General features: G+C 37.0%; 1 protein-coding gene across 1 annotated transcript; it reads left to right on the plus strand.

Annotated features, from left to right (window-relative positions):
• The first annotated feature begins 3,158 nt into the window (after window positions 1–3,158).
• MALL (mal, T cell differentiation protein like) lies at window positions 3,159–12,259 on the plus strand. Its single transcript, XM_053460612.1, has 4 exons — window positions 3,159–3,356; window positions 9,516–9,686; window positions 10,526–10,666; window positions 11,164–12,259. The coding sequence occupies exons 1-4, from the start codon at window positions 3,249–3,251 to the stop codon at window positions 11,224–11,226; spliced, it is 483 nt and encodes a 160-aa protein (XP_053316587.1). The 5' UTR covers window positions 3,159–3,248; the 3' UTR covers window positions 11,227–12,259.
• Window positions 12,260–12,627: the final 368 nt, after the last annotated feature.

Genomic DNA, 12,627 nt, shown 5'->3' on the forward strand with positions numbered 1-12,627 from the left:
TGCTCAAATGCTACTCTATGATGCCACTATATAACGCAATCATTTCAGTGACAGAGGGGTACACAGGACAATAATGAAGGGGTTAAAGCAAGATGAAAATGTTCTATTACATTAGGTAATATAGAATGGATATTGCAGGGAACAGGTAAGTCCGTTTAAAAGAATGTTTGAAGTAAACTAGAAATAGGTTGTAAGTGGACGTGTGTCGCTGCCTGATCTTCAGGTTTTCTATCTGGGTTGAACTCAAGTTTCTGGGTGTTACCTTTGAAATGCAGGGACATTCCTTGGAGGCTTGGGAGGGACTGCATAATGCTGCCAAAATATATGGACATGTCCCGGCTGAGAGCCTACAATAGATGGAATGAATAAATAGAACCCAACTCATTCGCTTGGTATTTGAAATATGAAAACTTTTGGTCATACATAACTGTTAAAGAGAAGTTCTGCATATGGCATCTTCATTGTAAAGACAAAGTGATAACTTTAAGGTAGATTTACAGTTATTTGCCACTCATGAAGTCATTTTTTATTTGTGTACCACAAGTGTATTGGTCCCTTGCAACCTCATCATTTTGTCCTTTCTGGACTGGTATAGTTTACAAGAGTGCCCCTTTTTAAGGAACTCATAATATTAGCTCGGTGTGACTATATCACAGTGTTCTACAGCCATGAAGTCACATAAAGCTCAGTCTCACCACCTAGCCATGTCCCTCAAAAGCTGCAACCAGGCCACAAATCTTATTGTTCAACACTATTAGTTAAGACAAAATCCCTAAATATCTCCTAGCTAATCTCCCTGGTCCCTTCCCCCGTATAAGTCACTACCTCTAGCCTATCTTAAGTAGTATAGCAGGGGTTAATACCGGAATCCATAGGATTCGGATTTAAAGGTCCGAAAGAGTGACTATTGGTTCCCTGCAGGGTTCTTGGCTGGTGCCAAACAATGAAGAGCAGCTGCCCTTTGCCATTTATTCTTTAGTGGGAATCCCAAAAAGAAATGCTATACTGTAAGAAATTTTGATATTCCATTTTGTTCAACTGGTGTTCGACGACCCAATGGTGAATCATTTTTGATGCTTTCCAATGATTCTTAAATCCTAAAATCAACTATATCTTGCGGTATGAGGACTGAATGAACTGAAAATATCCTATGCCTTCTGGAAGTACATAAGAAAAGTGTAGTACCACAGGCCAACTGTTTAATTATGGCTGGCATGTAATCATATAATTTAAAAGCATGCTTTATTATATTTCCTTGTGTTATTTTCTTCAACCTGTTCATCAACTTGGACGTTTCACTTCCACTAAATACATATCGTAGTGAATATCTCCAACAAGTAGAGGGACATACTTGGCTGTCAAAGATTTTATACCGTGCTTGGGTAGGGCGTATATCTTCTTCACCAGTCTTCTAATGTTGAGAAAAATTTGGAACTATTTGGTTAGACAGCAAACCTTTGTACGCTTGGTATGTAGGTGTAAAATTTAACCTTATATTTATAAAATGATTTTCCGGGAAGAATACATTGGTTATATTCATTCATCTAGTATGTCCTGAAGAGCAATAACTCATTCATTTCATTTCATTAACCTTCATGTCATAATTAGCTGTGTTAACTGCAATTAAAGTTACTGGTTAATTCCATCAGAGTATGGTTCTTTAAATAGCTAATTAACTTTATAGACTACTGCAATCACTAATTACTGCAAATCTGCTTGCTGTTACAATACTTTTTATTGCTTGTTATATAACAAATACAAGCAAAAGACCCGCTAGTCCCTTCTTCAATTCTGCTGGATTTAATGTTTGTTAAACATAATATATACAGTGGAATATCACTCCAGAACTATTCACAAATACTCTTCTCTAGTGATTAAACTCCAAACCTTCTTTTATATGTTCTTAAAATACTATGTACTTTGGATATACCCACTTTAATTATTTTTCCTAAGATTGATCTCCTGATATTTGTCAACTAGGGATACATTTGGCTCCCACGATCCAGAGTGACCCGGAGAAGTGGTGCTTGACCCAGAGAGTTCCCAGGTATGAATATACAATCTGCCCCAAAAAGACGCCATTAAGGTATCACCTACCAGCTATAGGCCAGGCCAGGGCAAAAAATAAAAAAACAGTGAAAGAAAAAAGTCTGTGTGTCCATGGTGCTCTTACCAGTCTCATCACTGTGCTTACAAAGGTGTACCCCTTACCCAAAAACAACCCTAGTGCTTAGAGCCCAGGTTAACCTCATGTGGGGGCTCTATAAGAATACCTCTGGCATCCCTGTGTCCCCAGCCTTAAGGCCAGAGGATCAAGCTTCCCTCTTTCACAGGTACTTACTTGATCTTAGCCAACAGGCCAAGAAACATCCTGATATATGGTACTTATTGTACTGGCCCACTGCACCCAAAGAGACGGGAGTGCAGTGTTACGTGACCCTCCAGTAATACTGTGGCAGCTTCCACAATGTAAAAACAGATAAGAAGACAGGCTCTGACAAAAACCAAAGGTGCTAATCTTCCTTGCAACCCTTTTACCAAGTGAGATCCGTCACCATGCCATCTCTGATCTGTGTTCCTTATTTCCTCATTTCCCTTTTTGCAGAGGATTCTGGGAACTGGGCTACTGTGTCATCACCCACCATATAGCATTTTAAAGCACACATATCACATGGAAGCATAGAAAGACCTGACACATCTCTTTATGACCCTACTAGACAACCAGAACCGTGAGCCCCCAGACACCTTTTCACACCTACGCAAACAGATAAAGTGCTGAGGACAAAGTGTACAGACCTAATGCCTCCCCGATGCCAGTGTTCGATCTATACTGTACTCAGAACAGCAGATTCATTGGGATTTGCATACGTTAGCAAGGATTGTAAGGTTTTTAATTAAAAAGCAAACACGAATCCAAATATTTGTAAAATGCAATGTTCACTACTTGTATAGTAATGCCTTGAATATTTGTGCATTGGAATAGTCATTCAGTGGCTAGTATCGTTTCATTGTGCGTGCATTTCACAATCATCATTAGTCTGACACATTGCCCATAGATCACACTGCGCTGCATATCTGGAAGGCTTGCCAAAGAAGAAACAGGTTTTTCAGTCGACGTATCTGTAGGTGTGTCTGTGTGCAGAATAAGATTTTAAACTTTACCGAGTGCTACAACTTGTGCATAGATAGCCTGGCGTTACAGAAAGACTTCTTGTACTGAGCGAAAGAGATTTGCTCCAAGGAACACAATGGCATCGCAGGGGATACAGATGCCTCCCGGCACCGAAGTACCAGACATTCCCTATGGACTGGCTGTTTTCCGAACATTACCGTATGCTTTTATACTGCCAGAACTGGTAAGCTGACCTCATTACAAGTAATGCTTCTTCGTGAAGAAAGGATTATAGGTGATAGCACTTCTTGTGCTACCGTTGGAACATGTTGGCTAGATTCCGAAATGCTTTTAAATTTATTTATTCTGCAAACACTGAACTAATAGATACCCCAGATATCACAATACATAAAGGATGCATAGAAGCATCGAATTTGACGGCAGATAAGAACCTTTCGATCTGGTTAGTCTTATTCAGCCCCGGTCTCTGCTGAGATTTGGAATAGTCATACGCCCATCCCATGCATGTTTAATTTCAGGTACAGTATTAGCCTTTGCCAGTGTTGCTGGAAGCCTGATCCACTTAGCATCAGTTTATCCTAGTCTGTCTATCCTAGTTTTGACATACCTTTTGAATGTATGCATTGTAAGAAGTGTTGCGTAAACTGTTGGCACAATATAAAGTATAATAAACATTATAATAATCACAATAATATATTTATAAATAGCTATAGATTGATTTGTAATGCAAAGTTATAGCTATTCTATTTAATTTGAAGAAATCTTAGAACTTAGAAAACCCTTATCTGATGACAGTATGAAATTGTTTAGACCTAGTGTCTATACTGGGTAGTGATAATGGCTCACTGGGTGCTAAAGGAGGTCTTTGAAATGATGTGGTCTACTTAATCCTGCATGAATATTATTTTTTATTATTATGATTCACGTTCTCTGAATGATGAGCCATAATGCTTGGTCCCACGACCAATTGGTATGGCATGGGCAGAAGATGCCATAAATAAACCAAAATAGTTACCTTGCACCCAAATAGACACTATTATACCTGGAACATTGACTTTATCTATGGTTCCATTCTACCACCTAGATAACATCGATTGGTAATAAGTAGCTTAGTTGAGATGCACTTGTTTTTTTATGGAGCCAATGCATCAGTATAAAAGTGAGACTTATCTGGTGAAAAATTAGGTGTTTTCTACATCTAACTAATCTATTCCAATATATTTTTGTGTGAAATCAGAGAGAATCTTTGCTGAATTCCGTTGCTCCTCTCTATTTTATCAGTGTGTCAGCAGTTGCTATTTGAGGCCATGTCTACTTTATCAAAGAAACAAACCTTCAACTTACCAAAATAGCCTTCAGTTCCGCCCAACACATGACTGAAGGTTTCTTAATATATGGCATGTGTTAGAACATGTTCACATTTTGCTAGCACAATTTCTGGAACATTTTAACCTTACTTAACTAATCGTGTTTTAAGTTGATATTGATTTTCTCGCTAGCCAGTTTATTTGCGTTAAATATTATCTAACAGAAAACAAAAGCAAGAAAAGTTAGCACAACTTTTCGGCACGGCACACATTAGTGAAAAGAGCTTTCAGTCGATAGCTGTCAATTTCTTTATTTTTGCCAATGGGACTGGTTGAAACACATCTGCACTGGGACATGCTACCTCACTTGGGTACTGGAGGTACACGTAGGTTCTACAGATGACAGATGAGGTTACAAGATAACCTTCCAAGGTTTGACATTGACCTTGCCTCTTGATACTATGGTCAACTTTTGTGATTAAATGCTAACCACCAGTTATAATATATATATCTATATATATATATCTATATCTATATTGAAAATTATGTTTTGTACCTGTGAATACATTAATCTTTTACATATGCAAAGCTAATGTTATTAACCGGGTCATGGAAGGTGGCAGGGAAGGTTTTGGAAGTGTCATAACTGTGAAAATAACAAAACTAACACCAGGTCTGCTCATTTATTCACTTACTAAATGGATTACATATTTTTTATTAAATTTTCTTTAACATGTCTTTTATCAAGAAAATCATATACGTTCTGAGTTTCCACATTCAAGGTAAAGGCATGGTCAAGGTCAATTGGTCAAAGCTATCGGTCACTTGTTCTATGATTATTTCATTTATGGTATTTAGAGACATAGACTTAATTTCTCACAATTCTTCAGAGGAGATTTTATTGGAACCCCACCGTTGGTCCAAGTAGGAAGATGTACCATGTTCTTTGGCCTTCATTGTTTTAACAAACTATTTATGTAACTCCAGCACTAGAGATTTCTTTACTCCCATGTAGTCCCTTTGGAAAGCTATCACCATAAATATTTTATAATCAATTGAAACTGTATTTGGACAAGAAATATAGAAAACAAGAAACATAGATGTACTGAAAATAAACTGCAATGGCACTTATTTAATTATAAAATATATAGATGCCCTTGTATAAAGACTTAATTTAGGTTTGCTAGTGATGGTCCTTTGGACCTGAACTCATTTACTCAAACAGGTTAGTGAAAGACGTAAGGTTATATTCATCTCACAACGAGATACCTTTGTGATCTTACAATACGTGCATATCTTATTCATTGAAATAACTAAATATTTAAGTTCTATGTGTCACTTTAAATCCTTTCTTGACGGAATCTGCCAGAACGTGTGCACGCCTTATCTAAGCTTCTATGACACACCTTACTTAACGCACCCAAAATCACAACAGCACAAGAATTATGCATTTTTTGTTGTTGTAATTCATTAAATGGTGCTAAAGTTTAACATATGTAAACGTCGGGTAGGTATGAAGCTTCTGACATCATTATCAGGTAGGTATTTCTAAAAATGTGTTGTATCTACTGACATATACCATGTTGCCTCTGCCTGCTACCTCACAGCTACCTAAGCATTGAGATAAACATTTCTTCAATCCTAAAAGTGGAGTCCCACAGGTTTTTTTGTTATTGGTGGTATAGTTGTGTAGTCTGTAGGATGCCTAGTGTTGTGTGCTTTATTAGTTTTAGGTTCTCTTCTGTGCTATTTACCAGCCAGCCTATCGACCAAATGGAGTGCTGACATACTTCAATGATTTTAGCTGTCCTTTCCATAAAAAATGTACTGCCAGAAATAAGGGATGTGGAAAGTCATTTTCAGCCTCCATACATGTTCTGAGATTCTAGAGGCTTCCAGGTCACAAGGTAGAACAGTGCCAGAGGACAGTTGGGTAGGTGGGAATTTGTGCCAAACAAAATGGGAAGTAAAACTACAGATTTAGAAGAACTTAAAAATCACATATGTATTACTTACATACCTAATGCGTTATTAAAATAAAGACAAGAGAGGTGGTGGGGGAACCCCTTTCAAGACATCATTTGTCATGATCTGTAAATGCATCATAAATGTAAAGGCTTTGTTTAACTTAAGCATTTATTAGAAACTTGCTTTAGAATTTCTGGTGGGAACTCCAGTGATTTGCAACTTTTTTTTTAAAGAGAACAGCTGTTCAAATAAGTATATAGCCAATGGGCCGAAGTGTCTTTGCTGCAGGGGAACATAACTTAAAGGGTAGGAGATGGATGGGTGTGGGGGAAGGGAAGAAAGGTGCAGGAGTTTGGTGATTGAAACATGTCTCCAAGCACTTTGTGTCATAGAATGATACGCTAATATTTTTACCTGAAAAAGAAAAAGTGACCATAATTTTCTTTCTAGTTACATGAAACACAATGTCCTGTAGTACACAGTGTATTATACAGTGTAAAAAAAAGTGTTTTGTTTGTTATTGTCGGTTGTGTTACCTATGATATAAAAAATTCCAGTTTTTATAAGTTTGTGTACTAAGATCATGATTTATGCCATGTTTATTGTTTTTGGAGTATTTGCCTTTTGGCGGAATAACACAATCCAATAATCCAGTTTAGGGCCATAGATGGAAACTAGCCCCAGTCAGCCTTAAGTGGTCTGGGAGTAGGAGGGGAAGTAGGGGGTCAAATGCCACTACCCTGTTCAGAAAAAGAGGAAAGTGAACCGGAGACCTGGGGAGGCAAGGCCTCACCCAGAGAGCTCCAAGGTAATGTTTACCACTTACTATAAAGCCGGGGTTGTTAATGGGCTAAAAAAGATGTTTTTTACAGAACGTTAATGACTCTTGAATGCTTACACCCTATACACACCTCATAAACTATGGCCAAATCAGTCACATGCACCATCCACACAAAATGCGGAATGCAATGTACAGTCTGGTTTCTATTACATGGAACTTTCACTGATGATCTCTTAAGTCCCTCCAGCCTTCCTCACCACCCATTCAAAGTCCAGTTTTAATGTACGTAACATTGAATCCATGAAATTTTTTGTTTTTACATACATCTTGACAAAAATTCAATTTGAAATACTGGTAGTAATTCATACTAGAGTAAAATTCACATGATTTTCAAAATAACAATTACTTTATCAAATAAATGTAATGTTCGAGCGGACCTTTAAAAACCCCTTGTAGCAACTTTTTGTTGTTTTTAGATATTCTTGTTAAAAACAGAATCTTTGCAGAACATACCCCAAGGTCAAGTATCACAATACATATAATCTGAAACAAGATTGAGGGCTTAAAGAGTTAAATTCTTAAAAATAGTGGGAAATGATCATAATTCTTTAGTTAACATGTATAGGTTGACTACTATAGGCTGTTCTTAATGTATGGCATTAATTGCGGGCAATGAATATCAGTCCTGCTCTTAGCATATAAATTCCTTTCATGTTCGAACACAAATTTCACACAAGTGGTTCTTTAATTTAATTTGACATTCTTTAATTTCATTTTATAATCTAAGATGAAATGAAAGAATATACAATAATCGGGCAATGGCAAGGTCACCAGAAAAATGAAGAAATATAAAAAAATATATATAGAACAAAAGAACTGGTTGAATGTGTTGAAATTCTTAAATGCAACACTCCTTAATGCACTTATCTTGTTTTTTTTGTGGATGATCCATTAACTCAGAAATTCTGGACACACCTTTCGGTGTTTAAAAAAGGAATTTGAAAATAATATTGCTACATACCAGACTTGTAACGTGAATTTAACTCTATAATTCATGGGTTCAAACCTATTGAAAATCCCCTTTAAAAAAGTTGTTTAGTGGGTTGTAGAAATTTTTTTTGTATTTAGGCAAACTAAATCTGCCTGTAACAATATACAAAATCTACAAATAATCAAGAAATATTAATCAAATAATAACAAAAAATATATAGTGAAATCTTACTTAGGGCACAAGGAGGCCTTTCTATATTTATAAAATATAAATGTATAAATGGATTAAATCGATTGAAATATGAATATGCCCTTCTTCGAAATAAAACAGAAACATAATGTAATGAAATACATTTGGGATTAATGCTAATAAATAGATTAGGCCATTTTTGAAATGTATATTCAATTAAAAGGAATTGGTGCTTAAAACTCTTTGCGATATTAGTGCGCGTTCAGTAATTTTTGCGGCAACCCATTTTGTGACATACCATATTACTGGAATTCCATTATTAAAAACGTAGTATGGGGGAAATTTATTTAATTGCAGTATGAGTTGTGTGTGATGAGTATGTGATGTGTAATCTATATTACAAAGAATGTTAATACAGTTTACCGTATTATGCTAGATGAATGTTGCAATTGACTGAGGCTACTACCATTGATTTTAATAAGAATTATAGCTAAAAAGGTTGCTTTAAATATATGTGGTGATTTCAATGGGAGCTCTTCCCTGCCACCTATTGGCTGCTTGAAGCAGCCAATCATGGGCACAAAACATTGGGACACATAGGAGGAGGGAAGCCACAGCTCTGCTGCTTCTTCCTAAAGTTAAATGAATACATATGAAAGTACTTAAAAATGATTGTTCAAGAGGGTCCCTGGGAGAGAACTTATATGTTAGGCCGCAGTGCAGATGGTGCCATTGGCCCATATAGTTAGAACATGTGTTATAATTAGCACAACGGTATGATATCCTAATACATTTTTGGTGACACTAGTGTTTCATAGAATAACATAGACATAAATCCGGTGAGCTTTCCATGAAGCCACACACCTGAGTATACTTCTTTACCGTCCTGACCTCTGGACCATATTTAACCATATAACCGGTGAGCACCAAAACTAAGGTGAGATCCTAGGACTACAGGTTACCAAGTTAATTCTCAAATTCAAGTGTCCTGCCAATGTTTTTAATACAGGTGCATGGTGTATTCAGTGGAAATGAGGACCCACAAATGTCATTGACTGTCCTGTTAAAGAGTAATTTATTTTAAGGATTTCTAAATAATGTACCTTAAGTTATATTTATAATGATGTTAACCTTTCGCTTTTGCAGATATTCGGAGCATGGGTTTGGATTTTGGTGGCTGCAACCAAAGTATTTTATTCCCTGACACAAGGATGGGTCATGTATGTTGCGGTGTCTTCGTTCCTCTTTTCCTTGATACTGCTTATGGTCTATGTGTTCGGATTCCACAGGAACAGCAGTGGAAGCTGGAGGATAGTGGTAAGAATTATACTGAATTGGAAGCCCATCACATGCACATCTATCTATCTATCTATCCATCTATCATTACACATATACATCCTCAAAGCCCCCCCCAAAAAAATCAAAAGGCTCGGTTAGTGAAAGTAGTTGGTAGTAGAGCACTGCACTGGGAGGCGCCTTGCGGGCGCGGGCGGTCTTGCTGGGGCTGCGGGCGGGAGCGGGCGGTCAGGCACTGTACCTGCGGGTCCCGGTAATCCCGCGCAGTCCCGCAAGGCTGCCTTCTTGCTGCTCCCTCACAGTGTTTCCTAGCTTGCTCCGCCCAGGAACAAAACGGAGTCACGTGATGTGACGTCACTTCCTGTGACTCCGCCTTGTTCCTGGGCGGAGCAAGAGAAGAGACGCCGTGAGGCAACAACTCGAGGGCAGCCGCGCGGGACTGCGTGGGAAATCAGGTAAGGAGGCGGGCATGATTGGCCACAAATGTGGCGGGAGCGGAGCACCCACATTGCGGGAGCGGGCGGGAGCGGGATTAAAATCCGCAGGAGCGGGATTAAAAAAGTAGTCCCGCGCAGGGCTCTAGTTGGTAGTACCATGAAACTCTCCTGCCAGCTCTTGACTGAATAATATACTTTAGTATATATATGTACTTCTTTTGAACACACTAACTAAAAGGCAATTCATGCCATAAATAAAGATCAGATCATAAGACATTGCCACCTGCCATTTCAGTTGTTTCTTTGCATCATTTTTAAAGATTTTAAAGATGTTACAGATCAAATATTTTAATCACAATACAATGCAATGGAATATAAAAGGATTGCTTGTTTATTGTTTTCTTTTTCATTTTTTTCCATTAGGATGTTATATACCATGGAATTACTGCCATTTTTTACCTAAGTGCTGCAGTCCTGCAAGCTAATGCAACAATAGTGTGTAATAATGCAATAGCCACTGGTGGATGTACAGTCACCATCTACCATTTGGATGCTGCCGCTTCTGTAAGTTCTTCACAATCACTGTCTATTTTTTAACTTTTACATTTTTTTGGTAAATGTTATATCTAGTATACTGGGTAGAATAATTCATTAAATCTAATTTTTATAGGGTATGAAGTGGAGGTTTAGTGTACAACTGAAAATGTAGAAATAAACACAACAATACTGTATGTAAATCACAGTTCTTTATGTGCTAAAGTTAGATTTTTAACAAAAGAAAGCACTATATTTTTTGCCACTGTTGCCATAAATACAAATATTTTATTCAAGCAGAATATGGTCAGTTTTTAGCAGGACATCAATTCTTTGCCAGATTTGACCAATTTAAATATAAATGTTGGATTTTTATTCATTCAGAATACCATGGAAATTCTATGATAGACAGTGTTCCAGGCTGTGAACGTTGATTTTCTTGAAAAGAAAGTAGGATATTTCTGCAGTTGCCCTGTTTTGTTATTCACCTTTTCACATTAAATCTGATGAAATCTATTTTGCTCCAGGTGTTTGCTTTCGTAACAACGCTGCTATATGTGCTGCACAGCTTTCAAAGCTATGTTCAGTGAGCAGAACGTATAGAGAAGAGGAGATGTCGGAGGATACGGAGCGTATCGGATGGGAAATATCCAGAAACAAAATGAACTATTTTTATGTGACTAACTTGAAAGCTGCTCGCACTACCATTAATGTATAAACTGATGTAAATGTAGTTATTACCATTATTTTGCAAAATATAAAATGTATACGTGACTTTAAGGAAAAGAGGACCTCTCGAACATTTAGCATGACATCAATGGAAACCAATCCCATTTGGGGGGCATGCGCTTTTGTGAAATCAGCAGAAGAGTGACAGATCTCTAATAATAATGAATTCATTAACTTTTTTTTTTCACTCCATGGTTTTGGTTAATGTCAGATGGAGACTCGGAGATAAAGCCAGGTAAAATGGAATTCAACCGTAGAAACTATTCAGTTATAATATTAAAGAGAAGTATTATTAAAATAAAAAATACATTATTTTCTTTGAGCACTTTTCACTATTTTACTCTCTGTCAGAAATTATATTTATTTTTTCATAATTAAATCAACTCTGCTGTACCTTCTTTGGCTTGTTAAAAATAAACCCTTATTGCTCAGGGTGTGCTGTGTTACTTTGTTAATGAGACAGGGGACTCTGCTATACAAACGGCAAACAGTCCTTGATTTGTATGTAATGAATTGTGACATTTTTGGTCTTGTAAGTCAAAGCATATGTTATTTGGGGTGATCATTGCAATGGACTCTAGGTCAATCTAGGGTGGTTTCACAATGCTGGGAATGATCGCTCACACTATACTCATGGTCATGTCAAGAAACAATCTTACTGTGAATATGCACATTTAACCAAGTCTAGGTGGAAATATGCAGATTGACACATTTTTCGATTGTTAACCCACTGTTGCATGATTTCCAATGTTTGCCTGATACTTGCCACGAATATAGCATGGGCATTTGGGAGGTATAAGATAGAAAACTTGACTTGTGATAACAGCATGATCTTATTTTATATTACACGGTGCATATTAAGAAATTACATTAAAATCTATTTTCATTACAGTATTATGTTTGTTATTTGCTTTTAATTCTTTATAAATAAAACGACTAAAGTGCTTTCCCCTGACCACAACTTAACTCATTACATAATTGGAAAATCAGTTGTCATCTGTGCACATGGATGAAGCTGAAATGCTTACATCAGTTCAACGGTATCACTGTATTATATACAATCATTATGAAAGTATCTGTACAGGTGCACAGTGGTTCACAAAAGAAGGAAGGTTATTGGGGGTACCTTGGAAATTCCACCACCACCCTTCACTATACTCTGTGTGCAACAGTCATATATAACATTAACAATGTCTACGCATCCATTTGATGTTATTTTAATAGAAAAAACTTGCTCTTCTTGCTTTTCTTGCTTTTCAATA

The sequence above is a fragment of the Spea bombifrons genome, chromosome 3 (assembly GCF_027358695.1).
Source record: "Spea bombifrons isolate aSpeBom1 chromosome 3, aSpeBom1.2.pri, whole genome shotgun sequence".
NCBI lineage: Eukaryota > Metazoa > Chordata > Amphibia > Anura > Pelobatidae > Spea > Spea bombifrons.